The sequence below is a fragment of the Dothidotthia symphoricarpi genome (assembly GCF_010015815.1).
Source record: "Dothidotthia symphoricarpi CBS 119687 unplaced genomic scaffold P153scaffold_25, whole genome shotgun sequence".
Taxonomy (NCBI): domain Eukaryota; kingdom Fungi; phylum Ascomycota; class Dothideomycetes; order Pleosporales; family Dothidotthiaceae; genus Dothidotthia; species Dothidotthia symphoricarpi.
In genome coordinates this window covers 666,399-686,410 of record NW_022985032.1, presented here as the reverse complement: position 1 = coordinate 686,410, position 20,012 = coordinate 666,399, and the positions used below count along the sequence as shown (strand labels likewise).

Genomic DNA, 20,012 nt, shown 5'->3' with positions numbered 1-20,012 from the left:
ATGGCGTCCGTCTCGCCCAGTCGCATTCCTCGGCCGATCATAAAACCATCTTCGTTTGCTCGCACACCTCAAGAAACACAGTCTCCAAACCAACCCACAAGCACGATGCTGTCTCAGCCACGCCGCGCTGTTCACGACCATATCTCAACATCCAGAGTCTACAAACCCCATACATCTCCACAGCCAGAACAGGATGCCAAAACGATGCGCCCACGGAAAATCCCCCTCGCAAAAAAGCACCCACACGTCCACCTCCGGGGCGGAGGACACTCCCCCACCCCCGAAGAAACACACACCAACAACCCCCCACCCCGACCCGACACCCCCGCGGAAAACACACCAGTCAACAAGTCAACCTTGCATCCGCACACCGAAACCACACAACCCCGTACCCCCTCGCCACCGCGCCGCATCGTCTCGCCAGCTCCTACCCTCACGGCCGATGTCTCAACCCCTTACGACAACTCGAAAGTCCAGCGCGTCTACCCTAAACCCGCCAAGCGTAAAGTGGCGCCTGGACAGTCGCATTTCAGGGAGGAGTGGGACGTTGATGGACCGGCGCATTTACGCGCTTCGCTGCTGGGGGGTGGACGGGTGCAGCAGCCGCTGCCACTGCCGTCGAAGGAGGACGGGAGGAAGGAGGGGAAGGATGAAGAGGGTGGAGGGCAGGCGTGAGTGAGGCCTGTCTCGTGTGTTTAGATGTAGGAATGGAGAGCGGGGAATTCACTGAACTGTAGTGTATTGTAAAGGCAAACGGAGGTAGAAATGGACATAGGAAGGTATCCCGTTCTGCGAGTAAAGCCTCACACCTCTCGAATCTTACACAGAGTAGAACATCACCACAAGAACAAACCACCAAAAAGCATCTTGATGAAAACTCTCCATTCACTTGACAAATTCAATAGCCGATAGTAATATTACATTCCATCCCATCCCACCTCTCCCCATCCCTCCATCCAACACCAACTCACATCAAACAACACCCCCACAACCTAAGCATCACTATCATACTCCTCATCATCATCCCCCAAAAGCGCAGGATACTGTCTCCTCCTAAGATCCTGCTCCAGCCCCCCCTCACTCTCGGGATCAACATATCCCTTCCCACCGACAAGGGAGAGCAGAACAGGGAGGAGGATAAGCGCGTGTGTCGACGCCCACAGAACGAGTGCGACCCAGACGCGGAAGTAGTAGATTTCGAAGATCTGTGTTGGTGGGGTTAGTATAATGCGCGTAGAGATATATAAGGGATAGGGAGGTGACGTACCTTACTCCTCGTAAACGCCAACACGCCGACGCCGAGGATCTTAGTGATAGTGATCCCGCTAACGACGCTACTAGCGACGTTCACCATAGCGGTCCAGGCGCGGGCATCGCGGCCGCGGAAGCGGTGACGCGGTGCTTTTTCCATAGTCGCGCGGCTGGGGAAGGTGAAAGCGCGGGCGATATGAGCGGTGAACTCGACGCTGATGCCGACGCAGATGATGAGGTTGACGAGGGAGACGGCATTGAGCGAGACGCCCATGACGGCCATGGAGCCGATGATCGCGGAGACCGTCATGGCGACGACGAGGGTGACGATGAGCCCGGTTGCGATGGAGCCGAGGAGGATGGTGGTGATGACTAGGACGGCGGCGAGGGCGGAGCCGATGAGCGCGCCGGCTAGACGCACGATGGTTGTGTATTGGTCGAAGAAGATGTAGAATTTGGAGTAGGGGAAGACTTCTGTGTCGACGTCTTGGGAGATTTCGCGGGAAATGCGACGTGCGGCTGTGTATGCGGCGATGAAGTCTTCCTGGGAGCGAAGCGGGGTGTGCGAGGTGCGGAAATGGCTCGCTGGGATGGTCAGATGCTTTGAGTCAATCACGAGAGCATCGGAGTACGCTGCTTTCCCGCCGATGGGGCACTCTTCCGTAGTTGGGGCGTCGATCCAGCGCTCGAGGTAGTGGATGAACTCCTCGCCCTCGGGCATGCCAGAGAGCGTCATGTTCCAGGCTGGTGTTCGGTCCTGGAAACAAGGCTTACCCTTGTCATCAACACAACACTTCTCGTTCTCAGGGTTGAGCCAGAGGAAGAAGTCGTCAAGCCAGTTGGCAGCAGAAGCCGCAAGGAAGGAGACTTCAGGTCGCTTCCGCTCGGCTTCGATAACGTTTGCCAGACTGTCCTGGTCGCAGGTCGAGAAGCGGCCGCAAAGTTCTTTCTGGGGCTTCCTCTTGGTGACGTCGAGCTCTTTAGTGACGAAGTAGACGGGTGGGCCGACATCGAGGTAGTCGTAGAGGTCGTTGAAGTACGGGATGAGATACGAGTCGCTGGGAATAGCAATACGCTGATCAAGACCAAGCTCAACCATTGGGAAGAGAGCCACACCCGCAGTGAAGATACCGAAAAACAGGGCGAGGACGCCGACCTTGGTCTTCTTACCTAGAAGAGCAGGGGCATATGTCTTACGGATGAATCGCTGCAGAGTGCTTTCTTCACCAGCGCCGTAGCCCATGCCGCCATTGAGATAGCCAGAGTCCGCGCGAGAAACACGGACGCAGGGGAAACAGTCGGCGCGGTTGGACTCAACACGGCGCTGATTGAGAGCAAGAACAGCGATGAACATCGTGACTTGGAGAATAGCGTTGATGAAGACAGCGCCAGCAGCGTACGCAGCGAAGTTACGAACCGCAGGCATACCCACCGCACATCCGAGAGCAAACGCTGTAGTCTCGGTGAGTGCAGATAGGAGAATGGATGGACCCATTCGACCAAGAGCACGCGAAATACGTTCCGGAATTTCGCCCTCGGGATGGCTGATGTTGATACGCTCGAATTCGTGTACGATCAGGAAGATGTTGTCAACACCGACGGCCAACACGAGGAAAGGAATAACCTCAGCGATGATCAAAGTAACCTTGATGCCGGCAGCGGAGAACAAACCGACCGAAGCAGAGACTGACATGAGGACGATGAGGATACCTACTATGCCCAACATGAACTTCGATTGAACAAGAGCATTTGCTGGATTGCGAAGAACCGACTTGACTGTGAGGGTGGTGGAGCCAAGAGCCAGAGATGCGTACAAGAACATAATGATGTAGCTTATGACCACGATCTTAGCGTCTGTGTTGGTGCTCTTGTTCAGTTCCTGCTCAAGACTGACTTCCGTATTGAAGCTTAATCGGAGGCCCCTGTTGTTGGCATCGTCCTGTACCAGCTTCAGGAAGTTCTTCATCTCATTCTCGAACTCCATCGCACGTTCCAGTTCAGGCGTCCCTTCCTGGTGATTTTGCACGACCCATGTGATAACGAGTGCCTTCGCGTCGAGAATGCTCTCGTTGACACCACCGAAGAGGAGGTGATGATCGAGAGGTTGCTGGAAGGTAGGCAGACATTGCGCAGGATTCTCAACGCAAGCCTGCAAGTCCTCTTGCCAGCTATCAGGCGAGACGTTGGCAAAATCGCCTTGGAAATATCCAGACACGGACTGTACAACGCAGTCATCTCCTACAGGCTTGAAGCAAACCTGATCAAGGGTGATGCCGTTGTCGAAAGACTTTAGGCGCTGAATTTGGCTCTCAACGCCAAACCACCAGTCGAGAGTCTCATAGCTGAGAACAGTGGAGTTTGCCGATGTCTCGTTTACCAAAAATACTTGTTCTGCGCGGAAGAAAGGACCAAACTTCTCATCAAAGAAGGTCTTTTCTTGTGCGGCGGCGGAGTCAGGTGAAACCCATAGGCGGACGGGGTCTGTTTCGACCTCAAACCTCATCCACCCCAAGCTCAACAACCCCACAAATACAATGCTGGTACTGATGGTGATGGCCGGAAATTTTGCACAGAAGTAACCAAGACGACTGAACATGCGGTCACACCAGGTGTTGATGGCATAGTGCTTCGTGGGCCGGTCAAGCATGCCAACATTGTGCACAATGTCGCCTTCGTCTTCATCATCGCTCGGCTCCAGGTCTTGCAGCAGTCGCAGTCGTTCGTTCTTGTGGTTCGAGTGCTTCTGGTATGCGACATGTCCAGCGACGGCAGAGCATAGAAGGGCAATGAATACAGAGTAGACGACGATGACGGCAAACGAGAGACAGGGTAGCAGACCGACATAGCACTGTTTGTCCTCTGTCACCTCAGACAGCTCGGCGCAAGAACCACCACAGTCTAGGCAGGCGCACCGATACTTCTCGTCTTCCGTGTCACATGGATACGCGTGTTTGTTCATGGCTACCATATCGGGATAATCTCCCTCTGCTGGTCGCGGGAAGTTGATCTGGAAGGGCGAGCCCAAAAACTTCTTGTCGCCAAGAAATTTGAGGAACTGAGTGTAGTTCTTCGCGCCGCCTCCGATGAAGTCCATGGCCTTGCCATTTGTAGCTCCGAACTTGACGTCCTTGCAGCTGTCGTAGAATGTCGACGCATACTCGTCCGCCACCAAGTTGTCCAGCTCTGTGACTAGGAACTTGTCCCCCTTTGGCACGGTGTCTGTGATGTTTATGAACAGCGACTGGTCTGGCGAGCATGTGAAGGTGCAGAAGAGGTTGTAGAAGTTCTCCTTGCAGGCAGGACAGGCGTTGATGATGGGCGTCGCGCGGTTGAGGTTGCTCTTCAGCGCGTCGAGCTGTTCCTCGGCGCAGCAAATGTCCGTGTCTGACCACTGGTCACCGCAAATGTCCACCAACTTCTGCCTAACATCGTCTTCGGGCGTCGTCGCCAGGCCGTTGTCTGGGCAAGGCAGGTCCGACCCGAAGAAGCCCTGCTTCCCACAGTGTCCCCTCATTGCGCATCGTCCCTTTTCGTGCACAGCCGTCAGGTCTGGCGCTGCCAGAGCGGATCCGGCCAGGATGGAGAGCACCGTCATCGCTCGCCATCCTCGCGGGTGTTGCTGCACCATGTTACTCGACTGCGCCTGGGCGCCGGAAGCGAGTGTTGGATGAGTGCCCCCCGGAAAGCGACGTGATAAATACGTCTTCTGGGTGCGTCTATGTTGGGTTGTTGAGGCTGGTGACGCGGCGATGGGCGAGTGTTGATAGCGATGGAAGCCGAGGTGGCGCGCAGCTGTTGTGGAGAGCTACAGCTAGAGCTTGCACTAATGAGGCGGAGGCAACAACAGGGAAGGCTGCCACAACACAACCAGGGCACGTGAGTGATGGTAAACAGGATACGCGCAGCGATGATAGCTGCAGCGCTGTTATGAAGAACGAGCGATGCACTAGATAGTCTACACAATCGTCACGTCACACGCGCCCTTGGCATCCACCCGAGAACATGGAGAACACGAAGCATCGACGTCACGCGCGGTTTCGCACCATGCACAGGCCACCCGTTCCAGTCATGACAATCTTGCCAACATTGGGAAGAAGCACTGAATATCTCGTCATCATATCATTTGTCTATTGCTAGATCCTTCAAACATGCTATCTATTGTCGTAAATCCGTGGTGTCGACGTGCCATCATACCCTCCAGGGTCATTCTTGCCGTCTATAGTGTCTTTCGACGGGTATCCTCCGCTCCTATGCAATCCAATGAACCTCTTACTTGCGCAAATACTGCACAAGCTCAACAAGCTGAGACCGTGTCTCATCTTCGAGCTGATCCTGAGGCTCGCCGAGCACCTTCTCAAATACAGGCATGAGTCTTGGTGTCATTTGCTGCACGGTCGCGTCGTTCTTTTGGTCTGCATCTTGTTAGCCTTTGTTGACGAGTAGGTAATAGACAAAACTTACAAAGCTTCACAATCATGCCAAATACAGGCTTGTTCTCCTCGTAGTCTTCACGAAGTGGCAGTAGGTTGACCAGACGGGGCAGAACCTCCGCAATGGGGAGCCTATCGGTGTGCTTGGTGATGAACCTGCTGACGCACCCAGCGGTGTTGTCCAACAAACGAGCCTGATCCTGAGCATCGAGGAGGGGCTCAAGCTTGGAGAAGATAGTTGACAACGACTTGAGAATCTCTTCGTCGTTGGTTGTTGCCTCGCATAAAAGACCAATGCCGTATACAGCGTTGGACTTTGTCTCCGGGTCCTCGTCAGACAGGCGGTGGAGGAGAAGCTTCAAGAGCCCGGTCGTGTAGGGCGTGCAACCCGCACCCATATTCCCGACACACTCGGCGATAGTTCCAACGGCCGCGCTGCGTTCTGTCGATTCTTGGCTGCTGGCATACTTCATGAGGGGCTTCTCGAACATCTTCCAGAGCTCAGAGAACTGGGGACCCAGGGCGACCGACAAACATGTGATAGTCTCCATCGCAGTCTCGATGACCAGCCAGTCGTACTCGGAAGACTCCTCAAGCATGTCCTCGTCCATTTCCTCGCCATCGTCTTGCTGACAGATGTGATGCTTGGTGATGATGGCGAGCAATGTTTGGCAGATCTCAGGAACAACGGTACCGTTTTCGGTCATGAGAATCGCGGGTCCGCAAAGCTTGAGTGTGGCAGCAACATCGCGGTTGATGTCGGTGACAGTTCCCCTAATAAACGTCAGTCGTGACCTTAGAAACCAAATCAAATGACAGAATGTAGCGAAGAAAGCTCAGAAACAGATTCGCTTTCACCTCAATTGCACTTGGCATCGGAGTGAGCTGGGATTAACGAAGTAAAGTCATCTTTGCAGGTGGGTTGTTGACGAAAAGAGAGAGATACATACCGATCCATCTCGTCTTGCCAGACGGACATGGTAGCCAACATGACGAGGTTGCCGAGCTTCTTCAGCTCCGCCGGTGGCTCATTGCTAGGGGGAAGACCAGGCTGCCACTTTGCCATACCGTCACCCTCAGCCAAGCTGAAGAGGCAAGCGAATGTGCGCCAGAGCGTTCCGATTGCGGCCTTGCGGATACCCTCGTACGAGTGGTTGACAAGCTCGAGAAGCTTCGTGACGGTGGCCTCAAGGTAGGGGATGTATTCACGACGAGTATGTGTGATGATGTCGCCAAAAACCTCCGCTGCAATCTCCTTCTCCATGGCAACGGCGGAGACACCCTCAAGGTCATCCCAGTCGTCTTCATCTTCGTCTCCCATAGCAGCCTCGTTCAAGTCGCTGTCATCATCATCATCGTCAGGAGCCACCTGGAACTTGGTGCCGCCGATGACGACCTCTGAACCGTTGAGCTGCTCCAAGGCTTCCTCGCCGATAAGTTCACCTGTCTCCTCTTGCTCGAGACACTCTTGCAGACCCTTGACTGTACCAGGAAGATACTTGGCAAACTGTTCTTCGTAAACCTTCGCCATGGTGCTCCAGAGAATGTAGCTAGTTTCGCGCAGGCGAGGGTGATCAAGGTGGAGTGCCTCCTCGGACGCTTCCATGAGAGGAAGGACATAAGGCTCAAACGGCTGGGCGCCAACGGCCGAAGCAATTTTGCCCATGGTATCACAAGTGACGCCACGGAGGTCCAACTCGTCTTGGCTGTCCTTGACCCTCACATACGGAGAGAGAGCATGCATAGTCTGCTCGAAGAACGGAAGGAAAGCTTGCTCGGCAGCGCAAGCAATTGAGCCAACTGCACTGATAGCCACCTCCTTGACCCGGAGATCCTCATGGTCGAAGAGCTTGCTGAATCGGGGGATCAGTTCGGGAACATACTTGCCGGCGTCCTCGGGGTCGAGCCCTTCGATGAGCGAGTCAATGGCCATGCAGCTTCCACGGATGATGGAGAGATTGTGCTCATCCTCCGCATTCTGCGCGTTGTTGGCGGCCAAATCGAAGTTTACGATCATAGCTGGAATGAGTCGGGCGTGCTCCTTGCCGACGTCCTCAGCTAGGTCATCGGCCAAGCGAGCAACACCGTTGAGTGCTGCGGCTCGAACCTTGAGCTCAGGATCTTCGAGCAAATGCAGGACCATGGGCAAGATCTCGTGCAGTTGTGTTGCAATGAAATCCGGCGCACCCTCGACACACATGCCCAGGGCCAAGATACCAGCTTGTCGGTAGTCGGGATTCTGGGAGGTGAAGTAGTTGCCGAGGTTCTTCAACAATGGGATGACGACCTGGCTCGGGGGCAAGCTTGACGCAAGGACGTCGAGCAAGCCAAGGGCGGAGCGGGCAGGTGTGACATCCTCGTCGTCGCTGGAGAGGTCGCCCAACTCGGTGACGATGTGCAAGGCCTTGAGAGTCAGCTCTTCACCGATCCTCAAAGACTGGATCTTAAGTTTCCTGTATCGGACGCAGTGCATGAGGAATGCAAGTGCCTGGGACCGGTAGTCATCCTCGACGGTGGTGGAGGAGGCGAGTTCAAGCATAAACCTGACAAGATCGCCAAAGTGCTTTTGTAGGAGAGCTGAGTCACAGCTTAGGAGGGTCTGGAAGACCTCGAAGGCCTGCATCGCACGCTCCTCGTCACCCTCGTCGACAGTACCCTTCAACACAACTACCATAGCAGGGATGGCCTCCTGGAACATGGCAAGGCCCTTGGGGTCTTCCTCAGCATCCATGAGCATAGCCATGCGGCTCAGACCAAGCATCGTGTTGATCCTGACCTCTGCGCTCTCGCTGTCCTGGATGGTGGTGCTGAACAGCTTGTACAGATCCGCAGATTTGCCTGGGAACGCGTCCCCGGTAGACTCAAGCGTCGTCCAGATGATGTATGTGCCCACTTCCCTGTGTCGTGCGGTTGGGCTGGTGGCGGCCTGGTGCAAGTAGCCAGGGAGGTCAGCCCACTCTCCATCCTCGAAATCCTGAGCGGCGATCTGAGCAATGACGCGGGCAGCCGAGTGTCGTGTCAAAGTGACTTCGTCGTTCAGCGTGGCCTGGAAGAGCTGGTTTCGCAGCGCAGCCTTCTGGTCCGCAGGCAGACTTGCCCAGTGCTTGGTCACAAGCTTTCTGGCCTCAACCGCAGCCAACTGGCGGAGGTCGGTCTTGGGGTGGCCGCACAGAATTTGGAGGAGGGCATTCAGGGACGCAGGAGAGCTGTAATAGTTCTTGTTGAGAGTAGCCGTTGCATTCTTGACACGCTCCGTGTCGGCTAGTCGACGTCAGAATTTGGTTATAAACTTGAGGCGACTCGGGTAGACTTACGCTGCAACAGGCTCTCAAGCAGCTGCACGAACTGTTGCTCGTCCATGGCGATGCCTTTACAGTGGTTTTGAGTGTAAAAAGCAGGCCGTGAGGTGATCAGTCGCAGAACCACGAAAGATCAGAAATTTTGGCAGTTGCAGAAGAGGAGGGCTGCACTGGACACTTTTTTTCTTGAGGTGGGGTCAGGGTCCAGTCGAATGAGGTTAGTATCATTCGGAGAGAGAAACGCCGCGCCGATCGCCCGACTGCGTCTGTTATGTCATTGTTTGGTTTGCTATTCAAGCAAGCCATAACATTCGAATCGCCAGCGGTGGTATCGTGATACGGGACAGGTCTTAGAGTGCCGATCCATATGCTCCTGTAGTGATTCTGGGGAATGAAGAACGACCAGTGGAACCCAAGCTACCGATAGACAGCATGATCACCCTTTACACTTCCAGTTGAAGGTACATATAGTCCAGTCTATATGTACTGGCGACCTGATAGATCGAGCTGTCGTCTGAGTTCCGAATCTGGCACCATATTCCACCTAGAATATCAGTGTTGGGCAGGCCTATCCTAGGATTGGTGGAGAAACATAAGCTCAAACGACCATATCTTTCCATGTCTATGACCAACTATGAATACTCCAAGGCCATGAAAACAATATATTGGAGGCATTACCGAGACCATTATGGGGAAGGTAGACGAGTATGGGTCTTGTTGAAGCAACGCGAAGCAATCCAACTACACGTTGCACGCGTATTCTTGGTCCATGAGCTGTTAAATTCCATATCTTCAGACTAAGGCGGAGATGTTGTCCGTGATGGAACGCGGAGAGATGAACTGTCGACGAAAGTGCGAACGAGAAAGTGCTACATGGCAGAGTTGAGGAATAGAAGCTACATCGGAGGAAGAAACGAGGTCAATCCCATGCCCTAAATGAAAGGCGAGCGAGAAGAGATTCGAAAAGCGGGACAGAGATGGAAAGGATAACAGGTGATGGGTTGACGTCGAGACGGAACGGGTTTCTTCCCTAGTCTTGGAGATGTAAAAAGACTTGGCATGTCGAGCTTAGCGCCTGGAACCTTTGTGCCTCGCAACAAGCTGAATCACATTCACCGCCATCACCAACACGAAGAGGCTACTCTCTATTCCCCTCTCTTACGACCGACTTAATATATCCCTCACACTACTACACCGCACAACCGCGTCACAGTAGTAGCATATCTGGCAACTTTCCCAACGCCTCCGCCTCCCGTCTCCATGGCTTCGGTATGCTGAACAACCCGCGTGCCTCAGTGCCTCACATCTGGCGAGCCTGATACTGACTCACCACAGCAAGCTCCCAACCAGCCGCGGCCCTACCCCGGCAACTACCTCCCCAACGGCGGTACCCCCACTCCATCAGGTCCTGCGCCTGGGGCCGTCCCACTGCTCCCCAACCAGGGTCGTGTGATTCAGCAGGGCAGCATCAGAGTGCTCTGCATTGCTGATGTCCGAGGTGAGCAGCGGCACCACGTGCAAGACACGGAGCCGGACTGACCGTGGCCAGGAAACCTGCAATCGCTCAACCAGCTCGCCGCAGACGCGCGGGCAAACTACATCATCCACACTGGTGACTTTGGCTTCTACGATGACCGCTCGCTCGATCGCATCGCCGAGAAGTAGGTGGAACATCTGCCGTGTGCACGTGCACGACGCTGACTTGGCCAGGACCCTCAAGCACGTCGCACAATACTCACCTCTGCTGTCCGACGGCGTCAAGCGCTCCATCGCCCAAGCAGGCCCGCAACCGCCAATCAAGGAGCGCTTCTCAAGAGAGCACCTGCCCCTCTCGGAGCTGCCCCTCTTTCTCAACAAGACATACACACTCAACGTGCCAGTCTACACAGTATGGGGTGCCTGTGAGGACGTCCAGGTTCTGGAGAAGCTGCGGTCCGGCGAGTACAAGGTCGACAACCTGCACATCATAGACGAGGCGCACGCGCGACTGCTCGACGTGGGCGGTGTCAAACTGCGACTGCTCGGCCTCGGCGGCGCCGTCGTCATGCACAAGCTGTTCGACAACGGCGAGGGCAGGACTACAATCGCGGGTGGGCAAGGCACCATGTGGACGACGCTGCTGCAAATGGGCGAGCTTGTCGACACAGCGAACCGCGTATACGACCCCACCGAGACGCGTATCTTCGTCACGCACGCCTCCCCCGCCCGCGAAGGTCTGCTCAACCAGCTGTCTGTCACGCTCAAGGCCGATTTCTCCGTCTCGGCTGGTCTCCACTTCCGCTACGGTAGCTCCTACAACGAGTTCAGCGTCAACCCCACTCTGGACCACTACCGCGGCAAGCTCGCTGCTTCCAAGGCCTCCTTCAACGACGTGTGGGAAACAGTCAAGACCGAGGTGGAGCCCGCCGTTGCCGACAGTGACTCGCAGCAGCGACTACTCAACTTGGCCCTCGAGATTGTCAACAAGATGCCCACGGTTGCAAATGGCGGCAACCCCTTTGGTGGCCCTGCTCCCGGTCCTCAGAGCGGCGTCATTGACGAGAGCGCATTCAAGAACATGTGGAACTTCAACCTGGCAGATGCTGCATACGGTTGGCTCGTGCTGGACATTGACAACGGTAGGATTGGTACAGAAATGAGAGCCCAGGGCTTCAACTTCGCCCACCGCGGTGGCAAGGTCCCACCAGGTCAAGGTGGCCAGCCTGTGCCCGCTGCTACTACCTCAGGTCCTCCAGCCGTAGTCCCGAGCCCTGCTCCTCAGCAACCGTCACCTGCCCAAGGCCGCCAGACTGGTCCTCCATCTAACGCCCCTCAACAGCCCCGCCCAGCTGTCGCGACTCCCCCGGTTCCCCAGCAGCAAATCAAGCCTGCGCAGCCTGCACGGACGGGTCCATCCCCCGCACCTGCTGCCATCCCCAAGGAGCCTCTCAAGGCTGCAACGCCACAGCCCAGCACAACTGCCAACAACGCTTCCGCCAACACCACCGCTGCCAAGGCTGCTCCAAGCGATGCGAAGCCGAACGGCACGTCAGCGCCAGAGAAGGGCCCTACCTCGCCTGCCCACAGGGAGTCCCGGGAGCCCAGGGAGCCCAGGGAGCCCAGGGAGCAAGTTGAGCGCAAAGAGAGCAAGGGGCTGTTCATCTCAGGTGTTAAAGATGAGGAGGAAGCCAAGAACCTGTTGGCCGAGGAGGACAGGTCAAAGATCGAGAACCTGGAGAAGGTGAAGCACTTCTTCGTCGCTCACTTCGCCTCCCCTGCTGAGATGCAGGCCGCCCTCAACCGCGTTGCGCCTGACGTCAAGAACGCCCGAGGACCAGATAAGCCAAGCGTCAAGGTGTACAACGAGCGTCCCAACGCCCCTAGATACGGTGCTGGGAGCTGGCAAGCCAGCAACCGAGGTGGTGCTCCGGCTGGCGGCTACAGGAGCGGAGGCGCCTCAGACAGCGAAGGTGGCCGCGGCGGACGCGGAGGTCGTGGTGGCGCATTCCGTGGCAGCCGTGGCGGCGAGCGTGGCGAGCGCGGTGGCCGAGGCCGTGGAAGGGGAGCGTTCCGAGGTGGCGCGGGTGAAGGTGCACCAGCATCGACGGGAGGCGAGTCATAAAAACCATGACAGCATCCTACACCCTCGTCCGCTTTGATACCCCTATCTACGATCTGGCTAATGTAAGCTTTGCAGAGTCCCGTTCGTTGCGCTACGCGACCTCGTCGCCGATCCGCCTCGACGCTCATCTGCGTTAGCTCTTCTCACCTTTTTGTTTCTGACGGCGCCTTCTCGTTCTCGCCATAGCGAGGCGCTGATTGCGTATGCTTTTCTTCGTTTCGACATGGTTTCTACTGGAGTGGGTGGTTGGGTGGGTGAGGTTGGGGGTCGGTCGGGGTCTCGGCGAAGGGGCGATGTGGGTTTCGGTCCGTGTCCTTTGTTCTTAGCATTTACCGCCACGGAAGCGATAGATGGTCTTTCCTTTTCTTTGGGAGGGGGGGGCTTGGATTGGATCGCTTTATGAGATATGGTGACTTGTCAAAGTACGTATGTATTGTAATCCACATGACTGGACAAAAGTTCTGCACGCGATGACGGCCGGCATGGTTATCTTGTATGGATGGATGGATGGATGGATGGATGGATGGATGGGGGTTCGTAGTCTCTATCTAAAACGAAGTTCGAAGATGGTGGATATATATACCCTTGATGAAAAGTTTCTTGCTTCTAGGTTCTTTCGGTGAACTTGAATGGACTACTTGAAAACATATCGACTCTTGATTTTCCACCGACATCTATCCTCTCATTCAACATCTTCACCTCAGCAATGCCTGGGATACACTCAATACCTCTCCCCTCCCCTCCTAAGCTCTTCGTCCCTGTCACCAATGTACAAAGACTCCACGGAGAAATCACATTTGCATCTCCTCCTTCATCTCTGCACCGCTTCACTAGTAAAACAGCGCAGCACACACTCTGCCACCTCCTTTGGAAACATTCTCCCGCGTAAGGCGAGGAACAAGCTTTACTTACGTACGGAGTGTTACAAGGTAGTAAGTAGTTTGCGCCGGTATGACATGTGCGGTCATATGTGAGTACAGCTTCCGCGAATGTCCAGCCGGTAAAAGTTGATAGTAAGTCTGCTCTGAACTTTGGAAAATGACTAGACTTCTCTTTGGATAGCGTGGTCTAAATCTCTGTGTAGATGCGCTGAAGTCGTGGTTGGTATTTTGTTTGCGCGTATGGCTGGTGCGTGGAGAAGGCGGTGGGTGGGGTCGTTGAGATCGCGTTCCGGGTTTGGATATCCTCTGCGGTTTTGGACTTTGCGAGTGCTGCCTCTGGTATTCGCGCGGAAGATGTAGGCTGCATCTACGTCGAAATGAGAACAGAATCCCCTTTCTCATAGACGCTATCTTCGTCAATCATCATATTCACGTCCCCCTCATTTCTCCACCCCCCTCATCTCTCCACCCCCTTCACCTCCTTCCAAGCTTCCCCGCTCACCATCACCTACACACACCTTCTCCTCCCCACCGACCTCTGCATTGCCACCAGCTAACTTCCAATCCTTAGCGCCGGCAAGAATCAGAAGTTGCTCGTCGAGGGTTGTGCCGAGCGGGAAGCAGATCCACTGAGCGTGTTTGCCGCTGTTTAGATCTGCTTGAGCGAGTTTTTGAGTGAGGTGGTTGATGAGGTTGGGGCTTGGTTTGGCGTTGTGTGCTTGTGTTGTGGGGGAGGGGATGTCGGGCATTTCGGTGTCGGTGTCTGTGTTGGTGTTGGAGGGGGACATGGTGATGAGGTGGGTTGTTTGAATATGAGTTGTGGGTTGAGTGGGGTAGTTGTGACGGAGAGATCAAAATTTGGGTTGTGTTAGGATTCGAAGGGGAAAGCTATCTCTACGAGGTTAGTGTAGGCGTTGTAAGCTCTGACGTTGTGAGCTCTGGTATCGTAAGCTCTTGTTGCACTGAACTGTACAGAATAGATACAACGTGGTTGGCATGGTAACGGAGCTGATACCACGTCTTTTCACTCTAGAAGGACTGATGTCGTAGTAAGTGTAAAATGCAGTGGCGGGAGGCCAGCTCGTATAACCTGTCAGACTAGGAATGTTGTGCCATATAGCTCCTGGTCTGTCCTCCGTATCCGTTGAGTATCTTGGAGGTGGGTGTGTGCAAACTTGTTTTTTGTGGCTTGAGAATATGACGAAAACTGGAGTAGCTGAATGGCTGGGTCTATACAACTTGACTTTAGTCATCCAATCAGTTGCAGCAACCTTTATATTCCACGAGATCGGTTTGGATGCACGAGTTTAAGACAATAGGTTGGTGATTTGAAATGGGTTCGTATAAGTCGAGGGCCAAACGCCGGTGATCACGCCGGATCATGCATGCAGTTGGCGTGCTCTGGTCTATAGGTGCAACTAACTACTCTTTCTATAGTTCCAGTATGTAGCACGTTCTTTGTATCGTGGAATTCAAGCTCGTTTGAAATTCCTTGCGTAGAGCCATTCTGCAGGCGGTCAGTGAGTTTCCAGCTAATCTTCATCAGTGAGTGAAACCGACCTATATCTTCTGAAAGCACAACATAGGTAAGACGCTGACTCAAACACCGATAAAATCATTTATGTCGGTCTTCCATGCCTTTTACTAAGTCGGCGGCGCGTGGATTTTGTTTTCGATATCGTTGTAGGTTGCTCATAATCGACCTGGTTCGACGCTAGGATGGGCTCTGCAGCACGCATCTCGCTATCGGCTAGACTTGCCCCATCTCTTAATGCCCTGTTTTCCTCCACATGCTGTGAAAGATCAAGCAAAGAAGCCCTTCCATTTGAATATTCGCCCAGTCTGTCTGTCGAAGCTTTTCTCAATACACGCCGTGATCGCTGGAGATCATCTGTGGTTCTGGGGGCGTCTTTCCGGAATAGGTTCTCGTTGAATATACGTTTGATGAATCGAGACATGATGGTATGATGCACAGTATTGCCGAAGAATGGGGACAAGATAAAGAATAAGACGGCACTGCAAGTGTTTGGGATGTTCTTATGGGAGATACAGTCCGGTGGCGGGAGTGCACGGTCTTGCGGGGCAAGGCCGCGTGCCACTGGCCCATAGAAAGTGGGTCTCCAATCACCGTATCAACTCTCTCCAACCTCCCATCACTCTTTGTCCATGCCGCGTTGCCAGGTCCAAGGCCTTAGGTTCGGACGTCCCACTTCCCGAAAGCGCTGGTCGTGACTAGCTATGAGACTTTTTATGTGCATGTCTTTCTAATAACATCCGCAAACTTGGATAAGAACGCACCTTGTACCTTTCACCCATCATGGAGCAGTAGCGCATTTTGAGTTATGGACCGTTGATACGTTAATAGCAACAACGCAACGCAGAGGGCTCAGGGAGAGTTTGGTATTCGAAACTATACACTTGATACATTCTCAACAATAGCAGGGACAAACATTTGAACAAAAGGGACAAAGCGTATTGATTGGTAGGATTGAGCACAGTAATTTGATGATACGGACTGATCCAGCCTCTTCGTGACATCACCAACGGTCAACCTCCTGCCAATCTGAAATGATACTTACATGTTCCATATTGTATACTTTATCATATTCATCACTATCATTCTAGTTTCGGTCGACAAAACCTTTTGCAAGCTCAAGGGATGTGTTTGGGCACAAACAATCATTCGCTGACTTGAGATTGTTGGTGGAAGGTTGCGTTCACTCGTTGGTATGGAACTCTTGGACAGTTGATTAGGATCGAATGAAGAGCCGTTCATGCTGAATGCCAACATGACTCTATAGAACACAAAGTGCAAGAATTTGTCAGAATGACCTACCCGCCCTTCTTCAGGTTCTTGCAATTAACTAATGCTGAATTGTACCTTCGGGAATCTAGTCGGTCTGTGAGACTAGAAAGTACCTCACAGCTACACCAGCAGATTTGGTATTTTTGGAAGATATTTTGCTTAATTTATCATGTTCAAACGCAGCCTTCACGGTTGTCCAGAAGTGTGCATGCTCATACACAGGCTCCGCAGCGAGTAAATTTTAGCATCGTAACAACCCTGCCACTCGATAGCACCTTTTCAGGATAGATCGAATATGCAGTACCCAAAGCTCTGGCAAGTAGCCAAGATGTGGTAACTTCATGGGTGATGCGACCAGGAGAGCGCTCAGTGAGCTTCTAGTGCAGGACGCAGACGAGTAGATATGTAGGTAGAAGCAACCCTCTATTTCTCTGATCTACGTAGCCCTTCAGACGTCAAATGGTGATCTTCTTTCGCGTCAACACACCTCTGTACCCATATCTTGCCATACCAGATCCTAGTGTTGTGAATGCCAGCCCCTGGATATAGCATCCTAGCACGTCACTGAAGCTTGTCTTGATGGAGCGGAAGATCTCGACGAGCGGAAGATGTATCTCATTGGCTCGACTTGCTGTTGTTGATCGTCTGGTCGATCAGCAAGTTCTTGCGACTGCGGATCGCAAACAACTGAGTAGCACAAATACGTGTTTTCCTGCAGCTCGGCCAGGATCAAATCAAGCTGGGCATACAGTTGTGGATAGCCATTCCTCTCGCCAGTGGGATTTCATCCAGGGAAAGACCTAGAAGGCACCGCCCGTCATGGTATCGACCCGAAGATTACATCGTATGCCCGTACTCCCTAAACCAAGCACTCGTATCTGTTGACTTCTCTATCAATTCTAGATGCTGTGAGACCACGAACCGCTCCCGCCCATCTCAATCCAGCATGGGTGCAGACGCCTGCAAGGAGTACTACTCTGTCATAGTAGTCGTGCGTGATCGATCGCTTCTCGCTCCTTACCACGCCCTCTCTACATTCAGTTCCCTCTGCTCGACCTTTACCTGGAAGCTGTTCTCCGTTGCCTAGACGAGGACAGAGTGTCATGCGGGGCTGTCTCCCGCGCCTTTCCCTTGCTTACTTTTCCATTTTGAGCCTCTTGTCTAGGTTCTCTGCCTTGATTTCAACCAGTCATGATGTCTGTGCCTCGCTAGTACTTATAGACAGACGTTCAGAACCCTCTTCAGCCCCTCTTCCCTCTCTCTCACCTCACTTACACACGTCCCTCATCGCGAGCCTACAGTAACCTCTGCCCTATTGTCCGTGCCGGAATAAGCACACCACCTTCTAGTTCCCTCCAAGAAGCGATTGTAGAAAGCATTCAGCCCGCTGACTTAGTGGGGTTGAATCAGCTTCCTGCTATCGACTTTTCGGGAGCGCTGAACCACGGCAAGGTGTATTCCCCAGAGCGTTTAGAGCGCCTCTCCAGCCCTGACCTTTCTACTAACAGCCCCTCACCCACGCCCGAGCCGTCCATCAATACCAACACACTGGATCGCGGTGCCTCTTCATACCAGGATCGATTCGACACCCACTCGTACTCTCTCTCTACCCTGAGAACAAACCTGAAGGACTACTCCCAAGAGGTGAAACCATGGCTTTCTTACCTTCGCCACTTGCGCGTGCTAATTGTTGGATCCAGGTCGACATGAACTTCAATACGCTTTCGTCCCCGTCACAAGACTACCCCATTGCTACGGTCGATGACGAAAAGCTCGACCCCAAGACTATGACCAACGACGATCAAGATGCTTGCTCGTCGAGTGACGATGACGATCTACCGCTGCGTACTCGTCTTCCTAAGATCCGCGAAGCTGTGAATAAGGGCGAGGGTACCATAGAAGTCCGCGAACGTCGTCCTCGTCGCGAGAATGCCCGCGAGCCGAAAGATTATGCGAGCCGCGATCACACTCCCCAGCGCCAGCCACCCAAGCCAGCGCTCAAGAGCGCCGCGAAGGGACACAAGAAGCCTGGACCCCGCCCATGGGCGGCCAAACCTATCATGAAGAACGATATGGTTGCCAAGATGGAAGTGATCCGCGAAATCGAGGGCTTTTGGGGTAAGAACTTCATCAAGTCGTATATCCCCCAGTGTCACCGTCCGCTGGTCAAGCGAGGCAAGAAAGGCAAGCGGTCTTTCCACCGAGAACACGAGACAAACCCCAAGAACTGGCTGCCGTCTGTCTTGAAGGCTATCCTCATGATTGCCAAGCTCACCAAGAACAAGACCTGGTTGAAGAAGGCTATGAATGAAGTCGTCCGCTACCGTATCAAGAACACCGGCAACCGCAAGCCTCAGTTGGTCACTACGGACTTCGACGTCATTGAAGACATGCTCGTGAAAGAGTGGACGGTTGATTACAGCTTCGATATCCGTTATAAGCATCTCATGGTGAACCGCAAGGACCAGCTGGAGACGGATGAGGATATCGACCACATCCTTGGAGTAGGATCCGACCATGCAGATGGAAGCGAGGACGACGAGGACAACGCAGATGAGGATATAGAAGCTCAAGCAGAGGTAGACGAAGACGGCAGCGACGACGAGGATACCGGCCAGAGTGGTCTCACAGGCCAGTACATGCAGGCGAGCGGCTACACCCAACCCCTTCAGTACCTTATGCCCGCCCCTCCCCAACAACAGAAACAGCAGAAGTTGCCGAAGCAAAAGCAAAAGCAGCTCAAGCAGGAATTACCAAATCCGTCACAGGGCATGTATGGCTATGGCGGCCAGGCGCATGGGTATGGTCCGCCGATGGATCCCTGGGGCCGTCCTTTGCCTGGCTATGGCGGTCCTCAAGATTACGGTCGATACGGTGGGTACGGTCGATATGAACATTACGGTGGCTATGCCCTCGGCCCTCCCGAGTACCCAGGCGGAGATCCTCGACGCCGTCAAGGTTCACAACAGCCACCAACCCGTGGCATGCATCAGTTTCCGCCTTATCCCATGGGGCCTCCCGCTGGCCATCGTGGATACGAATCTTCTGACCGCAACCCCAACGAGCGAGAGCGTTTCTCTCCGTTTGGAACGAATAGGCGTGGCCGCGAAGGTTACGAACAAACTCCCATGGTCGGTATGAGTCCTCTCGATGCGGACGCGCGGGAGTATCAGAATGCCTTTCAGAGGGACAGGCAGGACTCGATCAAGCGGGAAACTTCTGAACTTGAGGAACGCATCAACTCGCCCGACGATATGGATGGTTCTGTGAACGATGCTGACGAGGAGGCGATTGATGCGGAGTTGGCGGCCGTCGAGCTCCAGCTCAAAGTGGCTCAACTTCGAGCCAAGAAAGCTGCCATGCGGAAGCAGCAACAGGATGCCAACTAGGTACGTGATACCCTTCCACTGTCTGATTTTGTGAGCTTGCTGCTAATCAAAAACGTAAACATAGTGCTCTATACCATTCATGACTAGGATCGAGCTACTCTGGTGCAAGACTTGAGTGGTGACCAGATCTTGCTCGCTATCCATATCCTGACGAACCTACCCTTTCCTAAAATTTGCTTTTCTCGGTTCGTCTTCCTGCGCGGCATATGAGTAGTAATGAGACAGAAATGAAGAATTTCTATCTGGGCAGCATGGTTAGTGTATTCTGAAATGTTCTAATCCTTCCAAGCTTCTACACGTCGCTGGTGGTTGGTCGGGATCTCAGACGAGGTTGGGTGTCCAAGATTAGGAAGAT

The 20,012-nt window shown here is 53.8% G+C and overlaps 6 protein-coding genes across 6 annotated transcripts; 2 read left to right on the top strand and 4 right to left on the bottom strand.

Annotated features, from left to right (window-relative positions):
- Nucleotides 1–882: 882 nt before the first annotated feature.
- P153DRAFT_401610 (multidrug efflux transporter AcrB transmembrane domain-containing protein) lies at nt 883–5,184 on the bottom strand. The gene is made up of 2 exons (XM_033671917.1): nt 1,268–5,184; nt 883–1,205 (listed from the first exon to the last, which is right to left on the bottom strand). Exons 1-2 carry the CDS (start codon nt 4,877–4,879, stop codon nt 993–995), a joined length of 3,825 nt encoding a protein of 1,274 aa, XP_033518467.1. The 5' UTR covers nt 4,880–5,184; the 3' UTR covers nt 883–992.
- Nucleotides 5,185–5,520: 336 nt separating this feature from the next.
- P153DRAFT_303410 (ARM repeat-containing protein) lies at nt 5,521–9,041 on the bottom strand (the record flags this gene model as incomplete). The annotated part of the gene is made up of 4 exons (XM_033664512.1): nt 5,521–5,663; nt 5,713–6,455; nt 6,632–8,942; nt 8,996–9,041. The coding sequence occupies 4 exons, from the start codon at nt 9,039–9,041 to the stop codon at nt 5,521–5,523; spliced, it is 3,243 nt and encodes a 1,080-aa protein (XP_033518466.1).
- Nucleotides 9,042–10,240: 1,199 nt separating this feature from the next.
- P153DRAFT_391107 (uncharacterized protein) lies at nt 10,241–12,581 on the top strand (the record flags this gene model as incomplete). Its single annotated transcript, XM_033671004.1, has 4 exons — nt 10,241–10,249; nt 10,316–10,478; nt 10,530–10,641; nt 10,691–12,581. The coding sequence occupies 4 exons, from the start codon at nt 10,241–10,243 to the stop codon at nt 12,579–12,581; spliced, it is 2,175 nt and encodes a 724-aa protein (XP_033518465.1).
- A 1,068-nt stretch (nt 12,582–13,649) lies between these two features.
- On the bottom strand, nt 13,650–14,250 carry P153DRAFT_391106 (uncharacterized protein; the record flags this gene model as incomplete). Its single annotated transcript, XM_033671003.1, has 2 exons — nt 13,650–13,829; nt 13,981–14,250. The coding sequence occupies 2 exons, from the start codon at nt 14,248–14,250 to the stop codon at nt 13,650–13,652; spliced, it is 450 nt and encodes a 149-aa protein (XP_033518464.1).
- A 648-nt stretch (nt 14,251–14,898) lies between these two features.
- P153DRAFT_143820 (uncharacterized protein) lies at nt 14,899–15,518 on the bottom strand. The gene has a single exon (XM_033662127.1). It carries the CDS (start codon nt 15,418–15,420, stop codon nt 15,082–15,084), a length of 339 nt encoding a protein of 112 aa, XP_033518463.1. The 5' UTR covers nt 15,421–15,518; the 3' UTR covers nt 14,899–15,081.
- A 2,129-nt stretch (nt 15,519–17,647) lies between these two features.
- On the top strand, nt 17,648–19,872 carry P153DRAFT_143805 (uncharacterized protein). Its single transcript, XM_033662126.1, has 2 exons — nt 17,648–19,657; nt 19,722–19,872. Exon 1 carries the CDS (start codon nt 17,921–17,923, stop codon nt 19,655–19,657), a length of 1,737 nt encoding a protein of 578 aa, XP_033518462.1. The 5' UTR covers nt 17,648–17,920; the 3' UTR covers nt 19,722–19,872.
- The last annotated feature ends 140 nt before the right edge of the window (nt 19,873–20,012 follow it).